Source organism: Hydra vulgaris, chromosome 14 (genome assembly GCF_038396675.1).
Source record: "Hydra vulgaris chromosome 14, alternate assembly HydraT2T_AEP".
Lineage (NCBI taxonomy): Eukaryota > Metazoa > Cnidaria > Hydrozoa > Anthoathecata > Hydridae > Hydra > Hydra vulgaris.
The window spans coordinates 14210360-14227500 of NC_088933.1; the positions used below are offsets into that span (position 1 = coordinate 14210360).

General features: G+C 27.5%; 1 protein-coding gene across 1 annotated transcript in view; it reads left to right on the plus strand.

The window, feature by feature from the left end:
* Positions 1 to 17141, plus strand: part of LOC100210028 (lysine-specific demethylase 4A) — a 94018-nt gene that overhangs the window by 65245 nt on the left and 11632 nt on the right. The window contains exons 13-17 of the mRNA XM_065818480.1: positions 8291 to 8483; positions 9887 to 10212; positions 10851 to 11045; positions 11132 to 11202; positions 15527 to 15629. Coding sequence (XP_065674552.1) covers positions 8291 to 8483; positions 9887 to 10212; positions 10851 to 11045; positions 11132 to 11202; positions 15527 to 15629 — 888 coding nt within the window. The remainder of the gene's footprint in view (positions 1 to 8290; positions 8484 to 9886; positions 10213 to 10850; positions 11046 to 11131; positions 11203 to 15526; positions 15630 to 17141) is intronic.

Here is a 17141-nt window from a genome sequence, read left to right on the forward strand (position 1 = left end):
ACCATATTATTATTTTTACTATTATTTTTATTATTTTATATTTTTATATTTTTATTAAAGATTATGATTTAAACTTTAATATTTTAATTCGTTTTATAAATCATCAGATAAAACTAGAAAAATAAATTTTGATAAAGTACAATATAATTATTAAAAAACAACCACTAATTACAACAGGAATTTAGCAGTGATGTATAGATATTTTAAATAAAAAAGAAATCATTAAGTAAGATATAAAATACTTTTATATCTTATTTAAATCTTATTCGAAATATTATTTTCTTATAAATTAAATAAATTAATAGTAGATTACAGTCAGCAAATAGTGTGTAAGAATAGCAGAAAAATAATCAGCATGCAGCTGGTCATTTTTTGTTGTTGTTTTTAGAGGCACATTAGAGCAAAATAGTTCTAACTTTTTAACAGTTTTGTAAGTTGTTATCTTATTTAACCCTTTATGGGCCAGTGATGCCATAAGGCTTCATTGACTTTAGGAGTTCTTCTATAGCTTACTAAAGCCTATAAGAAGGAGAATGCTTTTGTTTGTTATTCAACACCGAAGTGTACACACGCTAAAACTTTTCATAATGGTAGAACATACTTTGTAAGAAGTAAACACAAGGTTTATTATTGTAGTAGAGGAAAGATGTAAAAACTCAAATATCTCATTTTTTGTTTTTTCATTTTGTATTTAGATAACACATTTATAAAATACTTTACTAAATGATATTAACAATATAAATAATAAAGATTTATTTGAGGGTATTTTAGTTAAAAAGTGATCATTATTTGGTGTATTATAAATTTTCAAAAGTAAATGATGCCACATGGCGTCATAGGCCAAAAGGAGTTGTATTTATGATATATATAATAGAAATTATTAGTTTCATTTAAAGTTATTGCAATACATATATATTACTATATTATATAAATATATTTAGGTTTAAAAAAATTATTATATAGACACTATAACATATATATGGCACAGAGAGAAAAATATTCAGTTGCTGATGTGATAGATTTTGTAACTAATGGAGATGTGTCCGATTTATCAGATTTATCAGATGATGATGAGTTTTTAGCCAATGAGAATGTTAACACTGATAATTGTGCTGCTGCTGATGTTGATGATAATCATGACGATGACGATGATGGTGATGATGATGATATACCACTAGCTGCTTTAAAAAAAAAACATGAGTACCAATGGGTAAAAAAAGACCTGAACTCAGATTATATCGATACCAGTTTATGTGAACATCAGTTTAAGGACATACCAGATAAAATAAGCTCACCTTTTCAATATTTCAAATATTTCTTTACCGATGAGTTATTGCAGTTAATTGTTGAAAACACAAACTTGTACAGCACACAAAAATCAGGGAAGTGTATCAACACCACTCTTGATGAAATTTCTATGTTAATTGGGATGCAAATGTTAATGGGGCTAGTTAAACTACCTGCCTACAGTAGCTATTGGTCCACTTCTCTTCGATATCCTCTAATTGCTGACAATATGCCGAGAAACAGATATAAACTATTGCGGCAAAATCTACACTTTGTAGACAACACAACTTTTTCAGAAGATAGTGGAAAGTTATTTAAAATTGCACCTGTCATTGAGTTGATCCAAAAACAATGCATTAGTTTAGAACCTGAACGTTTCCATGCTATTGATGAACAAATAATACCTTCAAAAACTAAATACTCAAAGATACGACAATATAATCCTAAAAAACCATGTAAATGGGGTTTTAAAAACATGGTCAGAGCTGGACGGTCTGGAATGATGTATGATTTTTACCTTTATGCTGGAAAGGAAAATACAATACCAGCAGAGTATAGTCATTTATCTGTAAGTGCTCAATCAGTGGCGTATTTGTGCATGGAGTTACCGAAACATGAAGACAAAGTTGTTTTCTTTGATAATTGGTTTTCCACCCTTGATTTGATCCAATACCTTAAAGGTATTGGAAAAAAAGCTGCAGGCACAATCAGACCAAATCGTTTACATGGGTGCCCAGTAATACCATCAAAAGAACTCAAGAAAAAAGATAGAGGTTCACTTGATTATCATATTGATAAAAATTCTGCACTAATTGTTGTAAAATGGTTAGACAATAGTATTGTTCATTTAGTATCCAACTGTTTTGGCATAGCACCTTTGAGTACCATATACCGCTGGTGCAGCAAAACAAAAGAAAAAAAAAGCGTTGCTTGCCCATATATAGTGGCAGCATACAATAAATGCATGGGAGGTGTAGATCTAGCAGATATGCTAATTGCCTTGTGCCGCACAGAAGTAAAAACACGAAGATGGTACATCAAAGTGTTCTGGCATTTTGTAGATGAGGCCAAAGTGAATGCCTGGATCTCATATAAACAGCATTATCAGCAATTAGGTCTTCCAATCAACAAACGCCAAGCATTAGCAGAATTTACAGTAGATATTTCAAATGCTCTTATCCAAGCGAATAAATCAAAAGCAATCCAGGGTAGGGGAAGACCAGCTAAACTTAGCGGTATCAAGCAAGTTCAACAAAGGAATAGAAAGAAACCAGTCATACCAATCCCTAATAATGATATTAGGTATGATCATATAGAACACTGGCCAAAACCACAAAAAGATAAAAAAAGATGCAGGCTGTGTCAGAGTTATAGCAGAATGATGTGTGCAAAATGTAATGTTTTCCTTTGCTTGTTAGCCAATCGCAACTGCTATGTAGACTTCCATAATTGAGTAAAACTGTATTTAGTGCTTACATATATTAGAATAAACATGCTTTTTGAACAAAAAGTTTTTTGCCTTTGCTGTTTATATATATTTCAATAAAAATGTTTTATAACTTTGTTTTCAGATATTATCTTTATTGACCAATGATGCCATATGGCATCAAACCCAAATTTGACCAAAATTACAAAATTTTGAATTTTTTTTTTCAACAACTTATTTTGTGAACTTAAATTGTTAGTATAACAAAAAATAATATTTTTTACATTAATTTGTCATAATTTGGCCTGTAAAGGGTTAACCAGGTTTTGTTTCTTCCAGAACTAACAAGAAGCCACTAACTTAACATAATGTGCATCAATCACTTGTTTGATTTAAGCAATATAAAAGAAATGAACAAATACATAATAATTTACAAAAATTTCAATTAAAACCATTCCTTTATATTTTATATTTGTAAAAACATGTTGATTATAATATTTTTCACGCCACAAAATATATTTTTATATATATATATATATATATATATTTATTTTCAAAATATATTTATATATATATATTTTTTATATATTTTATATATATTTAAATATATTTATATATATTTTTATATATTATATATATATATGTTGTTTTTTGTTTTTGTTGTTTTTTATTGAGAGAGATGTAACAAAAATCAGGTAACAAAAGAGAAAATTTAAAACTATAAGTAAAAATACAAATATTTAATCCTCCATAAACACAGAGGGCCTTTCATATAAAATCTTCAGCTGTGTATTAAATTTATAATTATATAAAAATCTTCGATGTTGAACTTCTTATAAAAGTTTAAAAAAGAAGTAATTAAGATTTATATTAAAAAAAAACAACTATTTATAACAAAAGTATAGTAAAACTTTAATGTTTAAACTGTTATGTTTAAAAAGTTTAAAAACTGGTACATTTTACATGTGTTTTTATGATGTTGTTTCTAAATTCTAAGCATTTAAGATTTTTTTTGTAGCATTTTTTTAAAATGCATATTTCAGTTTTGGGTAACATTGACAGGAATGCTTAAGTCACCTCATGGGCCAAAAATTAAGTAAAAGTTGACGAAATGTCCTACATCTTATGAATCTTTAATGATTACATGAATTGGAATCAAACAAAGCAAACACTAAATTAAGTTAATCTAAAAAAATGTACCAATACATCAAATGTCAACAGATCTAAAAAGCAATACTTGCAGAAAGTTAAAATCCACACCTAATTATTTATTTGCACCTAATAATGTTGCATAATACTGCTAAGAATAAAACATCAGAACCTCAAAATTGTAAAAAATTATTTTGTTGTTTCAGAAATTAAACCAAACACCAAAAAGTCTGCCTCAAAGAAATTCAGCATAAAATTAGAATGCTGCAGCTGTAATTTTAATTTAGGCCAGGTGGTGGACAAAAGTAAAAATAATACATTCTCAAAAATTACATTATTTATACTATTTTATAGCTCAAACATGCAACAACCTTGTGTTTTTAAGAAAAAATTCTTAGATAATTAAAATCGCTTAGATAATTGTGTCCAATTATCTAAGTGGATTAAGAGTAGTGATCCCTAAATATTGTTTATTCATAAAGGTTTCGGATCTGGCATAATTATTTTCGAAAGTATTTCAATTTTGGTATAAGGTGCTTATTATACCCTTCTACTCTCTCTCTCTCTCTCTCTCTCTCTCTCTCTCTCTCTCTCTATATATATATATGTGTATATATATATATATATATATATATATATATATATATATATATATATATAAATAAATATATAAATATATATATATAAGAATTTTGCATAATTTCATTATTTTTTCAATGTATGAAACTAATATTGAACTTTGATGATAAATTATATATATATATCGCATGCTTTAATAAAAAACCTAAAGGAATTTACACCGCATTCAATTGCATACACATTAAGCAATCAATAAACAAACACACACAAATGTATTGAATTCAAATGAAAATAAATAGATTTTAAACATTTAAACTTTTTAATAAATACATTTAAACAAAGCAATGTTAATATTTTTATCAATATTTACATGGATATCCTTTGTTTTTAATCATCAGATGAAGTCTTCAAGGCATACTTTTCAACCAACTTTGAACACTGATCTTTATTAGCTTCCAGACATCAAACTCGTCTGATTTCATCTTTCAAGGGTTCTGTAGATGTACATTTGGTTCTATCAAGATTATCTTTGATATATTTCTACAAATATGAATATGTTCCTTGCAAAAGCTAATTCTATCCTTTCTTATCTTTGTTGTTAAAAAGGGCTTTTTAATTGGTTTCCTTGCTGGCATTTTAAATTTATTTTGTAACCGACTTTGGTTCTTTCACTAACTTGATCACATGTCAGAGTCAACCTTACCTTAATCTCTCTTGCGCTTATTAAAGTGGACTTTAATGCCTCTCGTCGTAATCTTAAGTCTGTTCTCGAGGAATTAACCTTCGGCCGGCCGCTTCGAGATCTTGAAGTAAATTCCCCTGTTTCTTTATAAAGTCTAATAATCTTGGTCACAGAGCAATGGGAAGCTCCAATAACAGTCGCTATTTGCCTATGCGATTTGGAAGTATGGTTATATAAAGCAATAATTTGGGAACGAACTTCAATTGGTATTTCTTTACTTTTACCCATTGGAAAATACTAGATTATTGAAATAAAATTGTAATTCGATATAATAAAATGACAAACCTGCTTACGGTATATAGACTTATTAGTTTATTTGATATTGTTAAATATCCTTTGACATTAAATTACTCAATTTGTGTGTGTTTGTTTATTGATCGCTTAATGCGTATGCAATTGAATGCCATGTAAATTCCTTTAGGTTTTAATTAAAGCATGTCATATATATATATATATATATATATATATATATATATATATATATATATATATATATATATATATATATATATATATATATATAATTTATCATCAAAGTTCAACATTAGTTTCATACATTGAAAAATTTTCGGTACCTGTATATATAAATATTTATATATGTGTATATATATATATATATATATATATATATATATATATATATATATATATATATATATATATATATATATATATATATATATATATTTATATATACAGGTACCGAAAAAAGTTTAGAACCACTTAACAAGTGGTTAAACTTTTCAAAGTGACTCTAAGGGTTTTGGTTTGGGAAGTTAAAAATATATATATATTTTTAACTTCCCAAACCAAAACCCTTAGAGTTATTCCACACCAACTGGACCAAGGTCGAACATGAACCCCCTCAGATTTTGATGAAACTTAGTGGGTTTCTTATTATTAATGAGAAAAACAATGCCTGAAAATTTCAGCATAAAATCTTTTGTGATTCATGAGATATGGTCATTTGAAATTTCTGATTTTTTCAAAAATAAAAACTTCAGTAGCAAAAACATGTTTTGTTCATACTTTGAAGCTTTATGTTTTAAAAACAAAATTTCAGAAAACCTTCTAATTTTTTTTTATTGTGTACAACTCTACACTTACTTTAAAAAAACTTTGACATTGAATTCTCCAATGTCACATTTTTTCCATAATGGCTACCTAAAAAACCTAAAAATATGTTTGCAAATATAAAAAGTTGATTTTTGATGAGTTAATATACAAAGCCTGCAGTGTAAGAAGTGAAAAGACATATTTTTTTAGTTTCTATATATCGTAGGCTTCCAAATTTACTTTTTAACATTTACTTTTTAACACTCACATTTCATCATATCGTAGGCTTCCAAACTTACTTTTTCCATTTACTTTTAAACACTCACATTTTTCCCCAGAACTTAGAAAAAAGTTGTAATTGAACACTTCTCCTTTCATGATGTGTCTGGTTTTATGTCTGATGTATGAAATACCTTTATGCCCAAACACACCACTAAACATAAACATATAAAAACTGAAATTTAGTTTTTAATGTTTTCATATAAAACTTATTAGTAACCTATTAAGTAAAATTGAAAAGAAAGACTTTCAGTCTAATTTACCTAATAGTTAATATCATGACTATAAATTTTATAATATTTTTCCAATACATTCACTATTCCACCCCTTCCTATGAATTTGACTTAATTGATTATCATTTTCAAATTGAGATTACAACTTATAACAAGTTATAAGAGTTGACTTGTCAACACAATGCACAAGTTGATTATGTAATAAAGAATATTTATATGTAATAAACAATAATATAAACATTGAATCTTTTAAATAAATTTTTGCTAAAAAACTAGGTTTAAATCAAATTTAGGGAGGAGGAGAGGGGAAGGAAAGAGCTAGGGTATTTAAAAACTGGGTTTAATTCAGGCTTAATTAAAGACTTATTTCTAGTACTGATTACTTTTAAATTCATACTTTTAAATTCATACATACTTTGTATTACAATTATAATACAAACTAAATTACAACCATAACTTTATTTTTGATGTTTTTAATGCATTTTGAGCAATTTTCATTGTTCTGATTTTGTAACTTCCCCATAAGTACCCACTTTTTTTTTTTCTGAAATCACTGTAATAAAGTCTAATAAATTAGAAGAAAAAAAAAAATCTTATTAAAACCAGTGTTGATCTTAGGTTACCGGTGGTTTGAAGTGGAGGCACATTTTCCTAAGTTTTAGCCGCAGCCATTTTTAGAAGTCTATAATTTTTCTTGAATTGTATTTTATCAGTAAATTTCTGAAAATTTGGAAGCCTACCATATAATCTCATGAATCACAAAAGATTTTATGCTGAAATTTTCAGGCATTGCTTTTCTCATTAATAATAAGAAACCCACTGTTTCATCAAAATCTGAGGGGGTCCATGTTGAAATCCTAAAGTTTTGGTCCATTTGGCATGGAATGACCCCTTAGTCAGTTTATGTACACTCCCCTGCGCATATCCTTAGATAATTAATCTATGTATGTACACTCTGCTGTATCAATGTCTAAAAAAATATTCAATGAAGCAATAATAACGATAAAATAAAACTTGAATAATAATAGTAGTATAAAATAATATAAAAACAAAACAAAATCACTTCAACAAACACATGTAACTAGCTTTCTATCTTGCGGAAGCGCTGATTGCATTCTGTGAATTCCATGATGGTCTTAGATCAATTTTAAAAATCAAATCAAAAGTTTTCATTATAACTATAGAACATAATTATTCTACATAATTAACATAGTTAATTTGATTTAAAAAATGAATCACTCATAATGAGGTAATTAGTGATTTTTCTTACAATCAAAATAATATAAACACACTATTATGTTTTAGCCAAAGCGATCTAATTATTTATTTTTGGTTTTAATCATGATTATAAAAGTTTGCATGATAATGTTTGTGTTTGTTTTAGTAAATGAGTTATAATAAATATGGTAGTGTTTTACCAATTGTATTTCTTTAACATTAAATTTTTATCTTTATCTTTATTTTTTTTATCTTTAAAATTTTAGCTTTTTTTTTTATTAACTTACTGAAAATTATTTTTATCATTTTAATTTATTTTAGTCAGAAAGTCTATTAACAGGTATTTTGAACCAAACTGTTGAAAAGAACATATTAGTAACAGAGTTATGTTATACAAAAAATCCATCTGTAAAAATGAATAGAGAAGTTTCTTTCGACTATATATTTGGTGAAAAAGAATCAAGACATTCAGTGTTGCTTGAATGCAGTGAATGCTTTCTTAAGGTTCATAACAGTGAGTTTTATTTTGTCATCAAATTTTATTTTTATTTTATCAATTTAGACACTAAGAAATTGTAAAATTTAAAAAAACTTTACACGCCTGTTTATCCATATATTTTTTTATCTAATATAACGACAAATTTATAAAGGCTTGTGTATTTTATTTTTGTAACTTATTGAATGGTCAAATAACCTTTTTGAGGAATGTTTATTTTTGTGTGTTTATTTTATTATTTGTTGTGCACATGAAATGAAAACAAGTAGCGCATCTTTTTTTTTTTAACTTTTGAACCTTACTTTAGTTTTGTAGACATATTTATAATAAAGTTTATGTTTCCATCAACTTGATTGATTAATGTAACCGGAAGAATTAAGTAAATTGATTAGGGTTTTTTTTTGTCACATATTAATTATATATTGTATTAATTATAGTGTCTTGATTACAATCTTAAATAAAAAATAAAGAAGATATCAAGCAATTTTTTACTTCGTAAAAATTGTTTTTAAATTTATTTTGTGCCAGGGTGTTATACTAAAACATGTCATTTTAAAATTACTTTTCCATATTTTTACAATTTAATTTTGAAAAATTACTAATCATAACAAAAGCATGTTAATAAAAAAATTCGCAGCCTACATGTCTTTTTTGCGTTGATTAATCAAGATTTGTTGCAAGATCAGAACTCCAAAAGTTTTTAAGCTAGTTATGAACCTTATTTGAATCTTTCTTTCCCCATTGTAACCAAATGGAGTCAAGTGGATTCAAATCTGTTGATTGAGCTGACCAGGGTATCAAATTTATTTCATTTTATTCCATCAATACTTTGACGATGAACTGTATGGGTAGGAAACAATTTTGTTGAAACTGCCACCATTTATTCTAATCAAATAGTATGTCTAGTAGAACCATAAATTTTTCTTGGATTGCTATATGTATCTATGATGATTGATTTCATCTTCATTGTTGTTATACTAATAAAATTATACCTCCACCACTAGAATTATTTCTCTGCCACTAAAATTATCCCTCCCGTCCGTCACTTTTCAGTCTGGTAAAAACAAACTTTATATTTAAATCTTTTGACAAGGATTTTTTTATTATTATTTTTATTATTTATTGTTATTTTCATTCTTCCACTTTTCCAAGGCCACCAAGACCTCTTCTCACTAGCTTAATTTTTTGCGCTGATCTAAGAAATATTGGTGATCTGATGAACACCGATTTTTTATCAAATTGTATTAAAAGGAATTAATGTTTTTGCTGGAGGTATTGGTACATTCATGATTGCTTTGAAATTCATATTTTTGATTTTCAAAACCTGGATAACATGAATGCTACCTTTTGTTTCAAATTTTTATGATTTTTTGTATTGAAATTTATTTTGTCTGGTATACATGTTTATTTCTTTTTTTAAGTTTGTTATGGTGTGGAAAAAGCAGATAGTGAATGGGTTTGTGATAAATGTTCTTTTTTAAAACAGCATGCAATGTCTGTAATAAATGCAACATTAAATTTGAATGATACTTATAAAAAGTTTGAAACTGTATTTCAAAACAGTATAGATGAAAAGAATATATGTTGTTGCTTATGCAACTTAAAAGGGGGTGCATTAAAAAGAACTACAGATGGTGCATGGTGCCATATTGTTTGTGCAATAGCTTTTCCAGATGTTACATTCACTAACATTACTACAAGAGGACCAATAAACATATCCAACTTGGATCCTGAAAGAAAAAAGTTAGTAAGTAACTTTATCTTTTAATTAAAGTTTTTTCTAATGGTATTGCAGGTTGTGATTGCATTAATGTTATACATTGGTTTAATTTATGAATATTACAACATGTTTAAAGGTTTAAAAATGATATAGAAAATGGTTGCCTGGTTGTTTCAAATGTAATTAAGACCTTATTTTATAATGAATATAAATTTATTATTATTATTTTACAAAACCAAAAAATTTTTTTTATAATAAATTTTGAAATAAATCTTGTTTTGAATATTTGTAAGAATAATTATATTGTGTATAATTTAAATGTGTATATATATTTATATTTTAACGTACTTTGACATTTTTTATGGTGTTTTTTATTTTTATAACAGTTTTTTTTTTTTAAATATTTGACTAATTAATTGATCAATTATTTTTTATTGTTTTTGAATTTTGATTTTGAATTTTTTTTTTAATTGTTTTAATTGTTGTTGTCTAAAAAATAATGAAAAGAGTTATTTTAGAAAATTTAAATTTTTTTCTAATAATTTTTAATTATGTAAATTATGAAAGAATTTTATTCAGTCGTTTTAATAAGTCATTTAAATTCAATTATTTTAATTAGTTTGTTTTTTTAAATTCAATTATTTTTAATTAGTTTGTTTTTTTAGAAATGTCTGTATTGTAGTCAACATAGCAGTTCATTGAAGCATTTGGGTGCTTGTCTTCAATGTAAATGTAGGAAATGTGCAGTATCGTTTCATGTTACTTGTAGCTTTCATAATGGCATTGCTTTAAGATTTGGTGATTGGCCAACTTTTATTGAAGTTGTATGTCCAAAACATGCTAGACAAAAACTACAAACAGTAAGTTCTTGAACATGTTTTATATTTCCTGTTTGTTAAACAAAATTATAATTATTTCTGGATTACTTTATGTATTCACATGTCAGGTATCAGAAATAAAGGAACGACCCTCTGTTGTCGCAGGAGATTTTGTTTTGGCAAAGCATAAAAATGGAAGGTAGTTTTTTTTTTTTTTTTTTTTTTCACAATTGTGACACATTGAGACAAAACCAGGCAACTTGATGAAAAAAGAAAGTTTAAGCTTTTTAAAACAGTGTGAATATTTCCATCAATATTTATAGACAATCAAAAAATTTTTTAGAAAATTGTTTTACATGTTAAACAAATTTGAACCTATTATATAATATGCTGAATGGAGTGCACTTACTCAAAGTATTAGCATAATTTCTAATATACAGTAGTGTGCAAAAGTAACCGGACAAGAGCATAACTTGAAATAACTTTTGAATGAAAAGTCCAATTTCTTTCAAATTTTCATTAAAATGTCAAAAAATTGATTACAAATCTAAAAACAAATGAATTTTTACTAAATCTAAGCAATCTAATCTTAAAAGTTGATTTAATTAAAATATGCGCGTGCAAAAGTAATCCGGACAGAAAAAAAACAACTTGAATTAGATTTTTTTTAAACATTTTTAAAATTAAAAATGCTTTATTTTAAAGTAAATTGCTTTAGTACTTCGTCGGGAAGCCCTTAGCATTGATTACTGCTTGAGAGTGACAAAGCATTGAGTCCACCAGCTTCATAATCACAATAATTTTGATTTTTCCCCTTTCTTGTTTCAGAGTATTCAATAAATCACGTTTACTTGTTGGTTTTCGACCTGAAATTTATCGATCAATGAGCTTACATAGACATACAATAGAATTAAGGTCAGGACTTTGCTAAGGCTATTCGATTAATCAAATTTCTTTTGTTTTGAAAAAGGTTTTCACAAGAGTTGTTGCTTTGGGTATGAATGAACTTTTAAGATTAGATTGCTTAGATTTAGTAAAAATTTATTTGTTTTTAGATTTGTAATCAATTTTTTGACATTTCAGTAAAAATTTGAAAGAAATTAGACTTTTCATTCAAAAGTTATCTCAAGTTATGCTCTTGTCCGGTTACTTTTGAACGCTACTGTGTGTATATATATGTATATATATATATATATGTATATATATATATATATATATATATATATATATATATATATATATATATATATATATATATATATATATATATATATATATATACATATATATATATATATAAAAGTTTGCGACCACTGTGATTTTCGCATATTTTTTAATGTATTCTACTCTGAATTGCTTTTGGGCTACTTTAGTGCTACAATTTTGTACCAATTTGTGCTAATTGTAATCAGAGTCTAAAATTGATGTTTAAATGTTTATTTTCAGATATAACTGAAATATTTTGGAACATTTTATATTACTGAGACCTTATTTGAAGCAGTACTAGTTAAAATGGTACGCGGTAAAGAACTGACATCTGAAAAGCGAGCTCAGGTCGTTATTTTGTACAAAGAGAACATTTCTATAAGACAGATAGCCAAAAAGCTCGGTATTTCACATTCCACTGTTGTAGCTACTGTAAAGAGAAATCAAGAGCTGAAAAGTTTTAAATCTCGTTCACGCGCTGGGCGCCCGAAGGTTACAAGCAACCGTATGGATAATGCTATAATAAAGGTAGCAAAAAAATCACCAAGAGCATCCTCAAGTGTCATTAGAGGCAAACTTCCTGGATCACCATCCAAGAAACCAAACAGTTGGACAATACGCAGACGATTATTTGATGCAGGCTTGAAATCTTACCGACCAGCACGGAAGCCGAAGCTTTCACCAAAGAATATTCGCGATCGCATAGCATTTTGTCAAAAGTACAGGCAGTGGACACCAGCCCAGTGGAAACAAGTGATGTTTTCAGATGAGACAACATTCACGCAATTCTACTCATTTTGTAGACATGTCAGACGCCCACCAAATCAGAGGCATAATCCAAAGTACGTTATACCAACAGTCAAACAGGCTCCAAAAGTTATGGTTTGGGGAGCAGTCTCTGGTAGCGGTCGTGCCGACATTTGGATTATGCCTAAAAATACAACGATCAATGGTGCTGTTTACTTGAGTATACTAATGGATAAGCTGCCACCATTTGTACCAATACATGACATCACTCATTTCCAGCATGATGGCGCACCCTGTCATGGTACCAAGGCTGTTAAGGACTGGCTGCATTCTGAAAACATCCCGCTACTGGAACCTTGGCCAGGCAACAGTCCAGATCTCAATATTATTGAGAATGTTTGGACTGTAATGAAGCAGAAGATTGCTGCACATAGCCCAAGTTCTGAAGATGACCTCATCATCTGGATTAAATACGTGTGGGTGCAGGAGATTACGCCGGACTATTGCAAGAAACTGTGTGAATCGATGCCAGGACGTATTGAAAATATTCTCAATAATAAAGGATTTCATTGTAAATACTAAAATATGAATAGACATGCTGTTTAACCTGTATAGTGTGAATAAACATTCAAAATGTATGTACTGATTTATGATTTACTACTTGTTTTTCTAAATTTTGAGTGTTTTTCTTAAAAAATTGCAGTGGTCGCAAACTTTTGTCCATGACTGTATATATATATATATATATATATATATATATATATATATATATATATATATATATATATATATATATATATATATATATATGTGTGTGTGTGTGTGTATATATGGATATTAGTGATGCACCGATGGCATATACCGATTGTGGCTAATAATGGGTTTAATGGATTTATTTAGGGGTATTATAATAATATTAAGGATTTAAATTACATATTTAACATGTACCTATTCATCAGAAGTGATTCGACCTACTAGCTTATGCTATTGGTAATCAGCAACTAATTAATCGGCTTAACTATTGGCCGATTAATCGGCCAATGACATTGGTTGATTAATGGGCATAGGCTAATAAGCCGAACCAAACTGGTGCATTGGCACACCTTATATATGCAAATTGCATACCTAATATCAAGATATTACCTTTATATACATACATATGCGGTAGTGGTGTAGTGGTAGAGCGCTCGCTACATAAGCGAGAGGATCCGAGTTCGATCCCCACCACGTCCCTGGTAGTACCGCACTCAACTTGTTTCTCTGCGCAGCGGCCTTGTTTGTCAAGGTTCGTGTTTCGGAGTTATAGAGTTGAGAGAGGGCTATAACCACAATAAGTAGCCTCCTTATCTGTAGTGGCCCTCTGGGCCTTGGGGAGGTGAAATAACAAAAAAACAAAAAAAAAACATTAAACCCTATCATTAGCCTCAATTGGCCTTTGCTGGTGGCACATCGCTAATATATATATACACACACACACACATGCTGTCTTCCAAAACATTAGCAACCAAATTTTTAAAAATAGTTTTTCTACTTGGATTACTAATTACAGCATTTTTTTTTTTTAATTATATTTTAAATTAAAAAATGGTTAATATTATATATAAGAAAAAAGATTTGTACATAAAATACTACTTAAAAATGATAAACGTGTTTTTTTTTGCTTAAATTGGTATTTTAATGCAAGAATGTGGCTTCCAAAACATTAGCAACGTTTTTGTAACCACTATAAAAAATGCTAAAATCAATAGTTAATGGCATATCCTTTACTTTTTTGGATCATGGAACATCTTCTCAGCATAGACTCAATGAATTTATTAATTTTTTCTTGTGTAATCTTATTTCATGTGGTTTTAATACCTTTATATAGCTCATCAGCATTTTTGAAGGGTCCTTTGTGTTTTAGGGAAAGTTCAACTTGGTACCATAAATTTTCAATTGGGTTGAGGTCAGGTGATTGAGCTGGCCATTTCATTATTTCAATTTGATTTGTTTCAAATCATTCTTTATCAAGTTTAGAGGTGTTTTTGGTGTCAATGTCTTGATGAAATGTCTATAAAAGAGGCATATTGTTATCAACACGAGGAACCAATAGTTGATTCTCATTGGGTAAGCATTAATGATTACAGCACTATAATTTCCTTGGACATTATTCCACACAAAGGAATTCTTGTGAGGATGATTTTTTATGAGTTTTTTAGAGTAGTTATAAAAAAGTTGCTAATGTTTTGGAAGCCACCTTTTTGCATCAAAATACGAATAGAAGCAAAAAAACACCTTTATTCATTTTCAAGTAGTCTTATTATGTACAAATCTTTTTATGTACCATTTTTTTCATTTAAAACATAATTAAAAACAAAATTGCTGTAATTAGTAATGGAAGTAAAAAAAAAAATTATTTTATTTGGTTGTTAATGTTTTGGAGGATAGTGTGTGTGTATATATATATATATATATATATATATATATATATATATATATATATATATATATATATATATATATATACATACATACTATATATAAATATATACTATATATATATAGATGCAGATATATATTTATATTTATAGATACTATAAAGCAAAAGTTCTTGAAACTTCTATGGTGCTGTATTACAAGGTGGTATTTGAGGATAAATCATTTTGCTTTGACCTTCCACCAGGTGACATCAAGGTAGGTATAATATTCATATTGTATATATCTGCATATTATATATATATATATATAGTGTTGTCAAAAGACCCGGTACTTCAGTACCAAGTTGGTACTAAAAAAATGTAAACGTCACGGTACCAAGTTTTCTTAAGTACCGGTAGTACCGAAGACCCGTTTAAACCCAATTCCTTGATGCGCATGCGTGCAGTAGCGCGTCCTCTTTATTAAACTGCTGAGAAATGGCGACCGGTGGTGCAGCTGATGTGGTAGCTCTAAATCCACTTGTTGAGAAAAAAGGAGGAAAGAGCCATGTGTGGAAATATTTTGGATTTGCGGCTGATGACAAGGAGAATATCATTGATAATCAAAAACCCATTTGCAAACGATGTCGCCGAAGTTTTCACTCAAAAGGAGGAAACACATCGAATTTAATATAACACCTCAAAGACCGACACCTGGATCTGATGAAAGAGTTCAAGCAGGTAAGTTTCAAACTAATTTCAGATATAGAGCTTCTGTTATGAATTATATATCATATGTCTGAACCAGTCGGATAGAAATAAACAGCCAAAAATAAGTCTTACAGAAAGATTAAAATAACAATAATAAGCTTAAAAATTAAATTTAAAAAATATATACTTTTTTTACGTTTTTTTACAACCTATTGTTAAGACTTTTCTTTTAATAAGTATTTCTTATAAAAAGTAATTTGTAAAAAGTCGTTTGTAAAAAGTCTTTTCAAAAAAAGATTTTGTAAAAAGTCTCTTGTAAAAAGTCGTTTGTAAAAAGTTGTTTTTAAAAAGTCGCTCATAAAAAGTCGTTTGTAAAAAGTTATTTGTAAAAAGTCTTTTGTAAAAAAGATTTTGACGTCTTTAATAGAATAACTTTACAGAGAAGATAAAATCGATGACTTCAAAAGCGAAATGTAACTTTTTAAGTGACTTCTTATTAAAACGTTTAAGCATTAAAAGTTTTGAACAACGTTCAATGTTTTGAATAAAGTCGTTGTTGTTAATAAAATTAATATTAAAAATAGTTCTAAACGATTTAAATTAATAAAAAAAATTATAATTTAGTAAAAGATAATATAAATATATATTTTTGCTGATTCTTTCCTTCTTCAAAAAAATAAATAAAAAAATTCCAAAAAAATAAAAAATATTTATCGAAGAAAAAGTGTTAGCGAATAAAGTTTTATGTATAGTTTTTTCGATTAAAGTATTAAAGGTTTTTATCGCATTATAAAAATGGAAATAAAATTAGTTATAGAAATTTTATTTTTAAATTTAATTTTTTTAAATTTAAAAATAAAATTTCTATAAAATTTTAATATTTAGTTTTAAATTTATTATAAAAAATACATACTTATAAAATAAATAAAACTACATATATTATATTTAATTATTTGGAAAATCCTTCTAATCCTTTACTTTTTTACTTCCATGGTGCTACTAATAGAAATTATGTAATTACCTACCGTGTAAAGGATTAAACAATTTTATACAAAAAGTATTTTTTAACAAAATTTAA